The 16369-nt window shown below is 47.4% G+C and overlaps 1 protein-coding gene across 1 annotated transcript in view; it reads right to left on the bottom strand.

Moving 5' to 3' along the window:
* ZBTB46 (zinc finger and BTB domain containing 46) overlaps nucleotides 1-16326 on the bottom strand; it is a 36488-nt gene extending 20162 nt beyond the window's left edge. The window contains exons 1-2 of the mRNA XM_010145179.1: nucleotides 16273-16326; nucleotides 7971-8940 (exon numbers count right to left, since the gene is read on the bottom strand). Of these exons, the coding sequence (XP_010143481.1) occupies nucleotides 7971-8940; nucleotides 16273-16326 (1024 nt within the window). The remainder of the gene's footprint in view (nucleotides 1-7970; nucleotides 8941-16272) is intronic.
* Nucleotides 16327-16369: the final 43 nt, after the last annotated feature.

Raw genomic sequence — 16369 nt, forward strand, 5'->3', positions numbered from 1 at the left:
GCTGGCGTGCGGGGGCAGGGAGGCAATGCCACGAGCCGGACTGGTTTTGATTAGCACTGTTTTACAAACGTAATCGTATACATGTGGATGTGAGACACGCGCGCAGCGCTCGAAAGCAGCCCCGACCTCGTAACTTGGGAAACTATCTGGCAAACACCAGGATTTAACCACAACACGTATGATCATTGAAAACTGCCTTCGTGTTTCTTCAAGAGCTCTTAAGCGAACCCTTACGGAACCAAACCCACGGTCTCCTTCAGGCTGCGCTTTCCCTTCCCTCCTCTTCTAGCTTTGAGTCCTACCACAGTTTCTCAGCCATGATTCACAATCTGGGGCACTGTCCTGCACCGTCGGGATCGGGGCTGCTGAAAAACACCGTCCTGCACAACCCTGCCGGCTTCCAAGGCCCTCGCTGCTTCTGGAGGGCTCGGGGCAGTCTGTGCCAGCTGAAAGGCTGCACTCCTCACACCGGCTTCGAAACCATCCTCCAGCCAGAGATGTTCTCCATGTTTTACCAACAGAAACATTCTCCTCCATACCTCTGCAGCAATATTTCTAAAATAAACCAGGCTTGTTCTACACAAGTATGACCTGGTTTTATGTTGGTATTTCTGCACTGCTATTCCAAAAGCACAACTCTATCTCCATCTTTGTTTCCCTCACAACAGAGAGCAGTGTACAAATATCAACTGCAAAATTTCCTCCACTCCTCCAGGCGGAAGGAAAAAAAGAACACTCAATTTTTATCTCTCTCCTGTAATATTTATTTTCCTGCCACTGAATTCTGCAGGTATTCTTCTGTGCTCTGTGCCAGCCAAAGCAGCTCCTGGCCCAAACCCAGCTGCTTGCTGCTGCTCTCCCCCTGCCTGTCAGTGACCTCAACTGAAATGTCTGTAGGGCCACAGAGTAAACCTGGCCATGGAACTCATCCTCCCCGCAACAGGATACAACAAAACACCCAAATCCAAAGAGAGAGAAATGGTCAAACTGGATGAGTTCACTGCTTCTGAAGCAGAGCAATCAAGTGGTCCCTGCAGGAGCAGCAATGACTGGGCAGTGCAGAAATACTTTAAGCCACGCTTGTTTCCCCAAAATACGCAGAGAATTGTACGGTCACTTCCCACAGATGATCCCTTTAAAAATACTAAGGTTGATTGGAGGCGGAACCTCTCTTTCTGAGCCTCCCAGCCCCACAGAGAGAGCATTGCTGCTGCTCTGCTGCTGCTCAGCAGAGACAGTCTCCTGCCGCACGTCTGTCTGCATGTGGACAGACACAAACGTGACGGGATGGAAAGACAACATCCGAGCATCCCACTGGACAGGAACACCAGGGCACCCGACACCGCGGCATGCCGAGTGAAATCCCCAGAACTAACACTGACCTTCTGAAAGCTGGTAAGAAATGCAAAAAATCAACAAAACAACCCCAAACCTGAGACCAATACGGCAAAGTGAGTCTTCAGGTTTGACTCCTGGACGCCGCAGCTGTAGAATCAGTTCTGGCTCCGTTTTAACGCAAAAGCACCCTTTGAATAGGAAAGTGAAAGTCCCAACCAGTCACCATGGCAAGGCAGGATTAGAAATTTTTTTAATGTTAAAATTCTAAAACCTTCTTCATTTCTCACTTGCAATTTTAGGAAAGAAACAAAAAGAGGGTAAAAAAAATTTTTTTTGCCAAGTTGGTATCTCTGTCGAGATGAACGCAGTGTAACCTTGGCACATGAACCAGTAAGATGGCGAGAAGGGCACTTGAGAGAGGGGAAATGCCTCTGATCTGGGAGCTAAAGCAGATTAACAGAATCAGGGCTGTTACCGCAGGGAGAAGGAGGAGGAGGAGGAGGGCTCTGGAGCCTGGGGAAAATGGAATGCAGGGTGGGGAGAGGAAACAGTCTCTGAGCTTTGAGCTAAAGCTGGTTTAGGGTGGAACCATTTTAAAGTCAGGGTGTAGCCAGGGAGTAAGTGTCTGGGTTTAAAGCAATGATTTTAGCTTCCAAACTTGAAAATAACCTGACCTAACCCTTTAATAACAGGAACTCCCGAGTCATCCCTGCAAAGACAGCAGCCTAATAATTCCCTTAGCCTGCGACAGGCAGAACGTGCCTTAGTCACTGAGCACCCTGCACTGCTTCTCCAACATTCGGCACATGGAGACAGAGGTCAGGAGGGTTTGGGCTGGGTTTTGGATTTTGGTTGGGTTTTTTTAATGTTTGGTTTTGCTTTTTGCTGCAACCAGCAGCTGCCTCCACATAGGGAACTGGATACTCAGCACACACGAACAAAGTGCCAAAGAGGGGCTTGAAACCTGGGCAGCTCCGAGAGCCAGCGGAATGCCACACATGGGCTAAGCTGATTTCGGTGCTAAGCAAGAATTCTGGGGGAGGCATTAGAGCGCTATAACTCCTCCAGGTCTGGCTGCGAAGGAAAGCCTGTCATCGGCAACCACCGCTGCTTTAGGCATTGAAATACCTCCCCAGGAAAAACATCAGTGAAGCCCCCTCAGTCGGAGCAAAGATTATTTTAATACCTTGCACCAACGCTACAACTCCATGAAAAGCAGGTGGAAAAAATGCAGTAACTACCTGAATTTTCCAAGTGACAGACAATCTGTAATGTGCTATCACCTACCCTCAAAAACACTCCGACAGCTTTCCAATGAGCAGAACATTTTGATCCAAAACATCTATCCTTAAAACATCATCTCTCCAAAATGAATGATCTAAATAGTGACCTCACAGCGGGCAACTCTCACAGTTTGAGCCCGTGTTGTCTGAGGACATCAAGTATTAACGGGAATTTTAACCAGCCTAGAGTTCATTCCTGGCTGTGACAAAACCTTAAGTTTTCACTTCGCAGCCAGAACTCAGACCATGGCAGATGGGTTGGAGACTCCACCTCCTCAAAGCAAAACCCATCCAAAGGAAGAGCGAACGTCTGTATTCTGTCCCGGTGATGGGTTTCGGCTGTATTTCAAGCTGCAGCAAAAGGGTTTTCCTATTGGGCTGCAGAAAAAGAAGAGTGAAGAATGACTGGCTAGGAGGGATCGAGGTCTGTTATCTCTGACGGGAATAGCTGGGTACAAAAGCCCAAAACTCAGCTCACTCCTTCAGCCTCAGTGCTCAGCAGGTATTCCCAGCAGAGACCTGTCCTGCTGCAGCCCTGCTCCTGCACCTCCTGCCTCTTACTACACCAACCTCAGACTCATTGGTTCTCCGAACTTGTTCTAGTTCTCTTTTTCTTTATCCCTCTTCCCTCTCCCTATTCTCCTCTCTCCTCCTCCGCCCCACCTCTCCTCCCCTTTCCCCATCCCCACTCCATGCTGGCACAACCCTTCACACCCAACAGCCTCTGTCGCCAATGGCAAAATCCCGTTCTTTCTGAGCTCGCTCACACTGCCTTTTCTGTATTTCCTCATTAATATTAATCTCCAGTGCTAGCCTGAAGATCAGCTTTTTCATTCTCCTCAGGACAGGTAAATTGATTATTTATAAAGCATCATGTAAAGCCAGAAGTATTACAGAGGTTTTGCAGAACAAAAATCTTAAAGAGGTCCTCAAACACCACAGTACAAACACCACGCTCCTTTCTTGCCCCTCTTCTCATTATACAAAACCTCTGTTCCACTGCTTGGTCTAATGTGCTTGCCAAGCATCGCAACAGAAACAACGGGATGTTCGCTTTTTGAAAAATAATTTAAAAATCAAGGAAAGATTGGAAGATCTGCATTGAAAACATGAAAGAGCTGCAAGAAGCCTGGTAGACTGCTGAGAAAAAGACTTTTTCAAGAATAAACACGTCCTATAACGAGGCAGTCTACACACTCACCTACCAGCACAGGAACACACCTCACCTGCACGGAAAGAGCTGAGAGTTCAGCTAGACTGAGCAGTTTCTTGCCTCCCTCTCAAAAATACCGAAGGAACTTGGAACTCTGCGAAGGCAGAAGGATCTGGTGGAGTCCTGCCCGCCCTTCCCGGGGGGCAGAGTAGTGGAGGTCACTACTCTGGGCTTTCCCGAGCCCTGAAGCAGCTCTTACAGAAGACAGCAATTCCTCTACACACAACCACGGTGAAGCAGAGTTCCCAAGCTGCAGCGTCTCTACGAACGGCTGTTGTGTTTGAGAATAATTAGCTTCATTTCACAGTCAATTGGCACACAAAAACTGACTCGCAGCTTTAGGGTGCCAACACTCAGAAGATGTGTGGGAGTATTTCCTTGGGATTAAATTCCTGATTCATAACTACTGTGCTTGAACTAACACGTTAATAAAACCATCAATAAGTTCTTCAAAACACACCCTCCAAGGGACAGAGCGTTCCACCGCATCAAGAGGCAAAACCAGCCCTGTTTGCCGAGAGCCTTTTGAATACCACCCGCTCCCGTAGTCCACGCACTCGGGACGTGTAATCATGTAACAACTTTATCTCTCAACATTAGAGGAACAGCAGCCTCAGGAAAATGAGGATGCTTGGAATTTTGTAAGCATATTTTTTATTAAGACTGATAAAGAGCGATACGTTTCTTTAGAAAACCTACGAAATTCAAGGAAAAAGGTTAAAATAAAAGGCAGACCTGTTATTTTGGCAGGTCTGTGGAGGAAATTCCTCTTGGCTCAGTTCTGAATAAAGTTATTATTTATAAAAGCCCATCCTTCAGTTTATGTTGGAAATCGCTGGTCCAAGTTAATGCAGCTTGGTGAGGAAAACGTATATATGAGTGTTTCACAGGCGGAAGGACAGACTGACATCCTGAACAACCCAAACAGGATGTGAAAGAAAAAAACCTAACGTGTTCTATGCTAAAGAGAGAGTCCAAATTAACAAACTGAAACTAGCCTGACAAGACAGTCCTCATCAACTGAGGCTGACGGACTCCACCCTGCAGAAACCGAGAGCTTTGTCACATTCTCGATCTCGATCACTTCAGCACACCCTGCCTGTATGGATAGGAACACGGTTCCCCCTGAAAGAAGCACCACTACAAAGTGTAAACAAGCAGTTAGCTGGGTCAAAAGCAAAGTTTCAGTGACAACCACGAGTTTCTTCGCAACGCACATAAATCCAGCAATCCTGTGGAGCACAGGAGTATATTACAGAGCAGGGTTTCAACCTGTGAAGTACACTGCCCCAGATGACCGCCAATCAGATAGGGGGATGCAACGGTTACTTGCAAGATCCACCTTCCAAATCGCTGCACCTTGCTGGAGCACAGTGAACAATTTCAGGAGGATGACGCCAACGGTGGACTGTTAAGATGGACTCTCCGAACTCAGCTTGCACATTGCCAGAAGGTCACTGCCAGTCCTCCAGTACAGAGGCATTTGCAAACGGTACCCGAATTACCCCCCAGTGAGGGCTCTCTGACTGAACAAGCAGCACCTTCAAATAACTGAATGGATCAGAAACGTGAATGAGCCTCAAAGAACAAAGAGTTCTAGGTAACTTTTTTCCTCTTAGCTACCTGAGGAAGAACACCTAACACCCACTTCCGCAGCAGAGGAGTTCCTTTCCATCTTGGCCATGAACAATAACAGGTTGGGACACTTCTACATAAAGAGGTTAACAAAAGCGAGACACAGCAGACTTCTCAGTCTGCTTTAAAGAAGGAAGCCTGGCACTACTAAGTGAGACAACCTCAAGTTGAAAGTTAAATACATCCTAAATACCCACCGCGCAGCGCAGACACTTGCCATCATCTGTTTTCATGAAGAAAACGATTTTTTCCTTCATGCACAGGACCTAAGTTTGCAACACCTCTTGACTACTTCTGGACTCCAGCAGGAGAGGGAAGAGCCTGGGGTACCACCAACCAACCTAAGCAGAGCCCTGGAGATGGAGCCAGGCACAAGAAGATTCTTCCACCTGCTGGAGATGACCAGAAGACCCCGCTGCTTGTAGGGACCAGACAGTGATGGTTTGGTCACCTGAGTGACCAACTCTGACTTCACCCAACCCGCACACCTACACACACAAGGTTTGCTCTCTGAGATGTCCAGTGTCAACTGAAACTGAACCCACATGGATCTCAAATCCTCTGAAATCATACCCCCAAGAAATCCCCCAAAAGACAAGAAAATTTGACCTAAAATGCACACAGGGCCCCTCCTGCTTAGGGGAAGCACGCAGAGACATGAAGCCCACACTTCACTGCGTGCCATTAAGTCCCTTGACACCCATCCCACGAGCTCAGGCCCACAGCACAGAGAAACATCCCTTTTCAGCAGGGCAGAGAGGCGAATGCCCACCTCTCCAGAAGGCCAACACGAAGAAACCACGAGCAGCTCTCTCTCCAACACCCCCAGCCCCGTGCCCAGCATGGCCAGTTTGACCTCGCACACATTGCTCTTGGGGCAGCACCAGGCTGGCTAGCCACTGCCCACCCAGGCAGCCCCATGCCTGCTGCCTCTTGGAGCTCCTCTCCTTTTTGACAGGGAGAAACATTGCTGTTTGGTTTTCCTTTAGCTGTGAAATAGCAAAACTACTGCCCAACTGCCACCTTTCAGCTCTCAACTGCCAGCCAAAAGCACCTCTTTTGCAGGAAACCGCCCTGAAGACAAGATTCAGAACAAATAACTGGATGGTGCCTGCTGATGTGCTGCCTCAGCACCGCGCCGAGTCAGCGCCCGGAGCCACCTTCCTCTCCTCTGCAAACAGGCATAAGGAAAGAGGCCACTTCTGTTTAATTCCTTCACAATTAGGAAGTATCTACACCTCATTCAGCTTCCCGCGATACAATCTCTTGTATTCCGCACTGCCCAAACCCTGCACACCTCACGGAGCGGATGAGTGACCCGCTTCTTTTCATGACAGTGAACAGTATTTGCCTGTGAACAGCAAACCAGGCAACCCGTGCTGAATCTCCATTCAAAACAGGCCTAAAACACATCCGTTGCAACAACAGGATTCGTCATAAATCACTGTTATCTCAAGTTATCTCGCATTTTTCTTCTAACTGACGTTGTTTAGATTTTATCACCAGCCAATTAGAATAATTACATGCAAGCTTGCTGCAGCAGATAACTGTGAACTGTAATAAATCTACAGACATTTGTACAGTTACCCCTTCAGTGAAAGTCACTTTTAAACTGCAGTATGTAAGCAACTTAAACATCCTTCTTCAGCACATAAAGACTCTTCAGAGTTTCAGTACTATTTATATTGCCTTTTTCATTTGCCTTTGGCAACGTAAGGGGATATGATCTCCCACACCCTCCTCCTGGCTGGCTGGGGTTCTGGTATGCCAGCAAACACAGGCAAAGCCCTGCAAGTCAGCTTGAGGGAGTTTCATACCACACTCCCTTGAAGTCCTCAGGAAAAAAACACCCCGCACTCCTGTATCAGTAGGATTCCCGACCTATTTGTTGCCAGGGAATCAGAGAGGACAGTTATCCTGAGACAGAAAGTAACCACTAAAGATTCAAAAGATGTCAAGAAAACATCTTCTTCCCTAGCTACACACGTTAAAAGCTGCCTCTCATCTCAGACTACAAGTAGTCACACATCAAAACACACCAAGCCTTCGTAGCACCTCCAAAACCCGCATTATTCTTCCGAGTTACCACTACAGCAACAAGTTACGGTGGTTTCCTCACATGGGCAAAGGCGACACCTGAATATCGGGAAGTACAAATTATACCCGTGTGTGGTGTAATTACATCATCAATCTACTGCGCGAGGAAAATTCTTCAACCTTGACATCAGTTTGCACACCTGCTAAAATAAATCCCAGCCTTTTCTCTCATTAAGTCCAACACTTATAATGGTGGTTTGGGGGTGATTTAGGCCATTCTGTGTTCAAGGCCAAAACAAAACCACCAGCTTCTTTCACAGGAGAACCAGCCTGTAGCGCTGGGGCCCCGAGGTTTTCAGTTTCTGGCAAGCCAGTGTGTTTCAGAGGCTGGTAAGATCATACCGTAAACAGCTCTAATTATCTCAACCTTTTTAATCGCAGCCATGAAAACTGGAAGAACTTACTTGGGTCTCGGCTACTGTAGGGCCATCCTGAGGCAGGTAAAAAAGATGGCATCGGAGAACTCGCCCTGCTGTCATCCTCCACTTGCTGCGTAATGTGCCGCACAGTGTCCTTATTTTTCCTGTTCTTCCTGCGCCCCGTGGGTTGCCAGCCATCCCCTACTCCTTGCTCCGAGAACGCGCTCTGTATTGCACTATCCTTGGCAGAATGGAGTTCGCTCCCTCCATAATGTGACGGGGAAACCTGCTCCTCCTTGATCCGTAAAGACCCATAGCCCATGTCACTGGACCAAAGAGACTGGGATGAAACATCCTCCTGGCTGTCTGCTTTTGGTTCTTGATCCTCTTTTCCATAACTGCTCCCTCCTTCGTGGCAGCTGGCGATGGCTGAGTCTCCGGACGAGTTGGCTGGGCTCGTTCGCCGAGCTAACCAGGGAGATATGCTCCTGCCAGCCACCACCGCCGAGATGAGCGCGTCCGTGCTGCTGCTGGAGGGGGCTCCGAGTTCATAATCGACGAGGTCGTCCGAGGCATCAGACTTTATGCTTATGTCGAGAGCTGCTTTTATGAAATTGTGACAGGCTTGTACGATGTCCGTCATCTGCAGGTAGCTGGCAGCTGACATCACCTCGATGACGTTCCTGCTGGTCAGCGCTAGGTGTGCGGAGTACATGAAGTCGATGATGGCTTTGAAGCCCTGTGCAGTCACGATGTCCAGGTGGGTGACGGTGGCCTGGTCGGAGGTTTTCTGGACCTGGCAGTAGAGCGTTTTGAAGTAGCGACTGCTCCCAAGCAGAACGTTTTTGTGAGCCTTAAAGATTTTCCCCTCCACTATGATGCAGACGTCACAGAGGATGCCATGCTGCCTCTGCTCGTTCAGCTCACGCAGCAGATGACGGTAGTGGGAAGCAATCTCCATATCTTCCTTTCGGTTGTTCATTTGGAAATCTTTGTGTTTCCTCTTCCACAAGTCCTGTGTGGGGAAGGAAATGAAAGCATTACAAAACCCAGTTTGAGCTGACAAGTGCGTTCATGAAAGGCTGAGACAAACCTCAAGTTGTACCGAATGAAGTGACAGGGTCATCCTGAAGGAATCCCACAAAACACAACCGCTGCCTGTGACTGCGCACATCACACGGTGCAGCTTATTTTCACTGGACTTCAAATTATTTATGTTAAAAGGGACTAAATGTGAAGCTCAACAGAGAAACATTTCTTTAAATTCCTACAGACCGCTAAGAAAACCTATCCCGAGTTGCGGAGGTGGGGCGGCTGTCAGGTGTTACTGCTTGGGTTCAGGCAACTTTGGTTTTGAAAGCGGTACCACACCTGAAGCCCTGCTGATGGAGACCACCTCTGGACGAGCCCTCTGTAGCACAACTTCCCCAACTCACAGACTGGCTGAAACCCTCAGACAGCAACAGCCAATCGAAACCAGCTTCTTCCCTTGCTTTATTGCCATTGAGGGGCTATAAACCCTATTCACAAGTTGGAGGAGCAATAGGCAAGTCCAAGACCACAGATCACTACATTTTCAGTCCCCACCCAAACTAAACTGGCAATAACTCAGAACTACGAAATTCATGTTACTTGACGCTGAACTGCTTACCAGCACAAGATTTCTAACTTTGCAATAAAGCACGCTACTTCCTTGACTTAACATCTCCACGTTCACCCCACAACCACCCCAAGACTGGGCAGGGAAATTCTAACCATCACCTGAACACTCACGTTTAGAAAGGACGCTTATGAGCAAAAGAGCAAAGCATCCATCAAGCTGAGAATTCACAGGACTTTCGATCACCTTTCATAAAATTTGACACCGTTATCCAAAAAAAGGCTAGTTGGTGCCAGCAGCACGTCAGAGCCCCGTATCTTGAAAGCTATGCTTCAAATTCCCCTCCTGTCACACCCCAAGCAGACAAAGAGGTGTTAAATGTGGATACGTTGACAGTAACCAGTGGCACTAATATTTTCAAATAGCGCGAAAGAACTAACACAGCAACACGGACAACTCTTCCCACACAGCTTCATCTCCTGTCCCAACACCTCACCAGAACCTCCCAAGGTACCACCCCAGGGTGCCAGGGTGGATGGGGATGTTAGGGTGATGGATGCTGGCAGCCGCAGAGCGGCCTGACATGGCACCCTCTGCCAAATCTTTCTCAGCACTTACTACCTGTGCAACTCCGTACTCGCCTTCGCCACCGCAGCTCTGCAAACTCCTCAGCACTAATTTCTACCGTTTTATCTACCACTTATTTGGAACTTACCATTGAGATTTATCTACTGTGTAACAGTGGTTTAATGGTCCAACTGATTAAGAGCGCCGAGCTGCCACACAACGCTAAGGCTGTCTACTCTTTTCTCCCAAAAACTTAAATTTGTTCCAATATAAGAAGTTCCAACTGTAAAACTGGTATGTGGGTCCACATGCAAACAGGCAACTGTAAAATTGGTACTTGCTGACAAGACCAAATATCGAATGTAATTACGGGCAGACACAGAGATCAGAAGCCTGGATTTCGGCTCCTGCTGGTTGCTGATAAAACCAGAATCACTGCTCCTCTGAGGTCGTGTGGTCCTGGAGCCCACACGGTTAAACACACACACTGTTGGTAAGGAGGCTGATGAGAGCTTGAAGCAGCTTGCTAGCAGAGCTGAGTTCAAACCCAAATTCAGTCCCATCTGTTCAACTGGCTCACCGCAGCGGGCAGCCCTAGGACAGCCTAAGAGTTTCTTCACCCACGTGAGTGGGTTTCCAGCACTGTGGAGGACAGATCCGAAAGAGCTCTGCTCCCTTCCCCTCGTCTGGGCTGTTAACATCACCTACAGCAGCAAAACAGCTAGCAAAACAGTTCAGCAAGCACCATTGGCTAGAAAACCACCTCTCAGCCCACTGAACGCATGTGCCAACAGGACCTTTCTTCTGGGAAGTCACCTGATGATTGGAAAGTTTCAGCTATGCACAATTGCCTGCACGAGCATCTCCAGCTGCGCAAGAACAGAGCAGTGTCAGAAATGGGAATTGTGGGATCAGCTGGTCCCCAATTGTTGAGAAGCATTTGCTTCCCTTAAGAGAGGAAGGACCATCTTCCTGCAAAACAAACCTGTCAAACTGGTGTTCAAACTCATACAACCTTCTGATGAATCAAGCACAGAACTCACCAAGAATGTATTTCTTTTATATTGGAACTGGAAGAGGTCAAGAGCGGTGTAGCTCTACACCCCTGGAACAACACTAACTATTCACTGCTGAAAAATGCCCGGAGGCTCAAATCCGATCCTCACACAGAAGCCATCTACCATCTCAAAGAAATAAAAATCAAACTAAGAATCAGAGTCAGGGAGTAAGGCAGGGAGGGGGTGGAAGAATGGATTTTTCAGGTGTCTGACCCGAAGAGGTTGTGATGGAGCCAGCCAGCAGAGCAGCTCTCTAACCCAGGCTCTGGGGGTGGCTGCCACCGCTTCCCAACCTCTTCATGTCTGAGAGAACCACCTCTTCAGGCAGAATGACAATTCAGCTTTGTCTTTATTCCAGAAACCACTGCTGCATCTACTTTTAGGAGCTGAAGAGTCATCTTTGTCCCCTCAGGAAACAGGAATTGCCACATAGGATAAAGTGAGTCGTCCATCACCAATCCCGTCTTCAACAGCTGCCACATCCACATGGCTCCGAGGAAGACACAGGAAAACCTCACAGCATACAACTACCACGCCATCAGGAGGTTTCAGAGATGGCATTTCCTTTGGCTGTTCCTCCATGGCTATCAAAATCCATAATAAAGACATCAGCTCCCTGGAACTGGTGGGGGCTGGGTGGGAAATGTCCTGCAAGGATAACTTCCCTCGGTCTCAGTCTAATACCGATCAGCATCAGTAGTCTCTGTCAATGTCTTCACCTGGTTTTGTGGATCTGTCCAACAACAGCTTTCCTTTGGGCAAGTTTCCCACCTGGAAATTACACCAATTCCTTGGGATTTTATTTCTTTACTGTTTCATGTGTTTATTCAGCTGAGTTCAGTGGGTTGGGTTCCCCCTCACTGTTGGTAACAGTCTCTTTTAGACTCACCGTGTCCCTTGCTTAAGCTGCCTACGGCAGAAACCCAGATTAAAACCATTGTCTCTTGCTACCTTTGCTTTAGACTGGACCAGTTTGAGGTTCGGGCACTGACTATCTGGTGCTTTGTATGGGAGAACTTCTTCAGGAAATAGCCTTCCTCTGACTTTATTTCCTATCAAAGGATTTTGACTAAACACACACACACACACAAATAATCTGTGCAAGATTGCTCACCGACCTCCCTCGCTCCCTCCCTCCAAGCTCTTGACAGAAGATGCCCTCCAGGCAAGCCATGGATGAACACAAGCGTGTCATTACAGCAAGGTCGTGCAGTCCTTGTCTCCTGCCCACAGTTCCAAGCACAGTGGGGACAAGAGCAGAGGGTGGGCAGGAATCTTTTGGACCAGAAAGCAAAAATACCTGACATCCTAAACCATGATGAATGTAAGAGAACAAGCACAAATAATGACAATATGCATTCCTCTACGCAAAGAGAGAACGACTTGTCCTTGTTCTGAAGTACAAAGGGATGGAGAGATGGATGAGGAGGACACCCATCCCCTCCCCTCAGGGGGGCACTTGACTGCCCTTTCGAGTACACAAGCAACACCGCCGATATGCCCAGGTTCGGCCCGATCGATGGAACGCAACAGCTTCCGAACCAGCAGTTATTACTGCCGACGTCTTGATCTTCCTCTGTCTAAAAGGTCTGCTACCTCACACACCGTGCCACAGTCGGCATTGTCACAGCATTGTACCTGCTAAATGAGAGGTCTTCGGGGGAGAAAATTAAATATGCCTCAAATTCAGAGGAATTAATTAGTTTTCTGTCTACCCATGTCAAACCAGAACATCCGTTTAATGTCAAGGATCACCAGGGAATTAATCCAAGTTAAATTTAAGGCAATTTGCTAGTAGTTAAGAATTCAGGAAGCTTCAAAACCCTATGCTCTTGTGTTCCAATTTTACACGCTGTTTTGTGGCTTGTTGTTGGGGGTTTTTTTCTCCCCTTTTCCTGGTAACAATATTAATCTCCATTTAAAAGAGTGTTGTAGATAAGTTTCTTCAGAAAGGGTCTACCCTCCAAACTTCTACTGGAGGCGCGGAACACACTGTGAGGATCTTTTAGGAACAGACCTCGAAGATCAATGATCTGCTTTCTCGTTTTATCTCTGGTCTTTGCAGTACACTGAAGGATGGCAAAGTTGAGCACCTACTAAAATCCTTTTGGCCTGGGCCTGCGTTGACAGCACATGCCCTGACGCAGCCTTCCAAGAAGCCAACGATCCATGAAAGCTCAGCTGTAGATCTTCCACAAAATAAACTGCAGCAGATCAGGCTTTCTCCGTAAGTCATTGGCAGAGGTACAGTAACTCCAGTCTACCCCCTCTCCAAAAATAATTTAAAAATTGTCCCTAAACAAACAACACTTGGTTGTAACAGCAAAAAGAACAAAACACGAGCAGATTTAATAACCACTTTACACAAACTTCTGTCAGGATACAGGCCAGCTTTTCATTTTTCATGTTGTCAAACCCCCGGTCTCAGAGTGAGCATCAATAATGTATAGAACGTTTAACCCCAGCTAGAATGAACCTGCTTCTGCAAACACAAGACCCGTTCAGTTTGTGCTATCAGTACGGTTATTTGAACACGAAAATACCACCTGATGACTTGGTAAGAGCCCAAATAAACACCATCATCACCTACTCTTGGGACGGTTTGAAAAAAGAGTAACCAGGAACATCGCCACCCTCTCAGCACACCGACCCAGAACTAGTCTCCTCACCACGCTCTTCACCCCAGTCAGGTTGCGGGGGGATAAACTGGTTGCCTCTCAGCTCGGTGCGTTATTTGAGTTTTCACAAAAAGCCACCGGCAAGAAATGAAGCACACAGATGAAAGCTGCTACAGTCCAGTCCCCCGGGAAATGGTGGGAACAAAAATAAACTCCCTGCACACAGAAGGAAAACAGGGGAAAGGAAAAAAAAAGGACTAGAGGGGCTTTGGGAGTTTTGGGGGTAGGGGGATTGTTCGTTTACTTTTTGCTGTCTCAGAATCTAAGGGAACCAAAAATTCCAACTACACGACATTTAGTCTGTTCCAGTTCTCTGAAGGTGTTTCCATGCTTTAGGGACCCGCGTTAGGGGGTCACTACAGAACACTCACTGGTGCGCTCTCCCACCAGCCGCCCCGTGCTCCCCAGGGGAAAACATGCCCACTGGAATTCCACCAAAAATGTGCTGTTTCCTCCCCCTCTCCCTTCAGCGAAAAGTAAAAACAGATTAAGGAAGAACTCAGATCCACTCCAACCGTTTATTGTACAAAAAACCAACAAACACACCCCACTTCTCGGCTTCCCCTGTGTCCTGTCCGTGTCTCCACTCCCAAGACATTCCAACATTTCTTAAATTCCTCTGCCAAGGAGCTCTGTGAGGTGAGCTGGGGCCTGGAACGCCTCCTTGCACAATGAGACACAGTGTGTGGATGAGTTTCCCTTCTACCCAACTAAAGACACGAGAAACGCACAGGATTCCTCCTGTCCACGTGCCCCACACTGAAAGAACCGAGAACGAAACAGCCCGGGGTAACCCCGGCATCTGAGACGGGCAGTACCCAGACTTCTGAAAGAGGGGAAAAGCTGATGACTCCGGGTATTAGCGGCTAATAACAGCGTGCAAAGACACTGCCTCTGAGCCTGGCACGTAGAAGTGTCCAGAAATGAAGTGTTTCCTCCTAAGTGTGTTTTTATGGAAGAAGAGCACACGATTCTAGAGCAATTTCCATTTCTTGACACCACGTACCCCAAAACCATATTCTTCGCTCAGCTTCGTCCAAAGCAGATGCAAGTAAGAGTGTATGAAAACGAGAAGAGAAACTCTTCTGCCCTGTTCTGATTCACGAAACCCATCAGCCCTTGTTCAAGTGGGTCATTCCAACCACAGCTCTGAATTCAAAGAGAACCAGGCAGCTGTTTGTCAACAGACCAAACCAGACCCTTGGGCCAAAGCAGGTACTCGCGGCTCAGGGTTCCATGGAACAGCACTGTCGCCCTGATGACTGGGATGAGGATGGGTAATTACAGCCCACAGCACACGTCCCTCCTTACGGGTTACGAGTCACAGGAAGAAAATAAAAAGTTCTGTCATTCAGATTGAGAAAAACTACAGAATTATAGAAAAGGCAAGAATTTGGGAGGCAAATGATTCTGAGTGACCTTAAATATTAATTATATTTTTATCATGAAATTTGAGAGGCCCACTCAACTCTCAATGATTGTACGGCAAAAAAAATCAACGCTAAGCCTCTACCAATACTGAATTAACATCTGCCTGAGGAGGAGTCACTAAAACCCTCCAATTTCAAGCCATCACCAATAGCATGACAACAGCAGCTCCGTTCAGCACCTCTGCAGCAGTTACAAGCCAGAAAGTCCATGAGTGAGGTTCCAACAGCAGCAGCACAAGCATCACACCTTCGACACGCTGGCAAAGAAATCACTCGCTCAGACCGCAAGCTCTCGGCACAGGCAGACTTCAAAAACCGGGGTCAGATTCACCTAGGACACGCGACCCTTTTAGACCATGCTGTCAGTTTACAATTGCTTCTGCCATGAGAATACACAGAGCCAGATCCAATTTGGAATTAAAAGGCGCCCAATTTCAGCAAAAAGACTAAGGACGTGCAAACTCTACACGCCTCTAGTTATTCCTAGCACCAAAGCTTTGTTTCCACAGTCCGAATGTGAACCCAAAGCAAAATCTAACTTCAGTAAGCAGAACATGAAACAACAGGGAGCAATCACTAAACATTTCACTCTCCGCTATAAAATTTTAAGCCAGCAACTTGGCTTTGGCCTTTGACTTGCCAAACCATCTTCCTGAAGTTACAGGGCCAGACACAACCAAAGTGCAACCGAAAGACAGGATTCCTGAAGGTGCGTTAGAAAAATTCATTTATGAACCTTCATTAGCTCCTACTGAGCATATAGAACTAAAGACCAAGCATGGTCTGAAATGAAAGCTAAGGGAAAACGGTCAACCCCCATGTTTGGGAATGAGGACAATTAGAAATTTAGAAACTGTGAAGTTAAAAATCAGAGGAAAAAAAAGACCAGAGATACACATTTTGCTAGAGTGTTAATGTGATAAGCAATGAAGACAGTTTTTTCTGATTTTGTTAGAAAAAGCATGCAAACTTCAACATGAAAAATAAATAAAAGCCAAGCCCATTTCTTCTTACCAGTAACAAACTGGGTTCCAGGTCTAGCGCTTCTCCTACGACAGCTGAGGACATCAACAGCCCAGGGGCAGCACAGGGAGCTCACTGGCTGCGAACA

The sequence above is a fragment of the Buceros rhinoceros genome, unplaced genomic scaffold, assembly GCF_000710305.1.
Source record: "Buceros rhinoceros silvestris isolate BGI_N320 unplaced genomic scaffold, ASM71030v1 scaffold23310, whole genome shotgun sequence".
NCBI lineage: Eukaryota > Metazoa > Chordata > Aves > Bucerotiformes > Bucerotidae > Buceros > Buceros rhinoceros.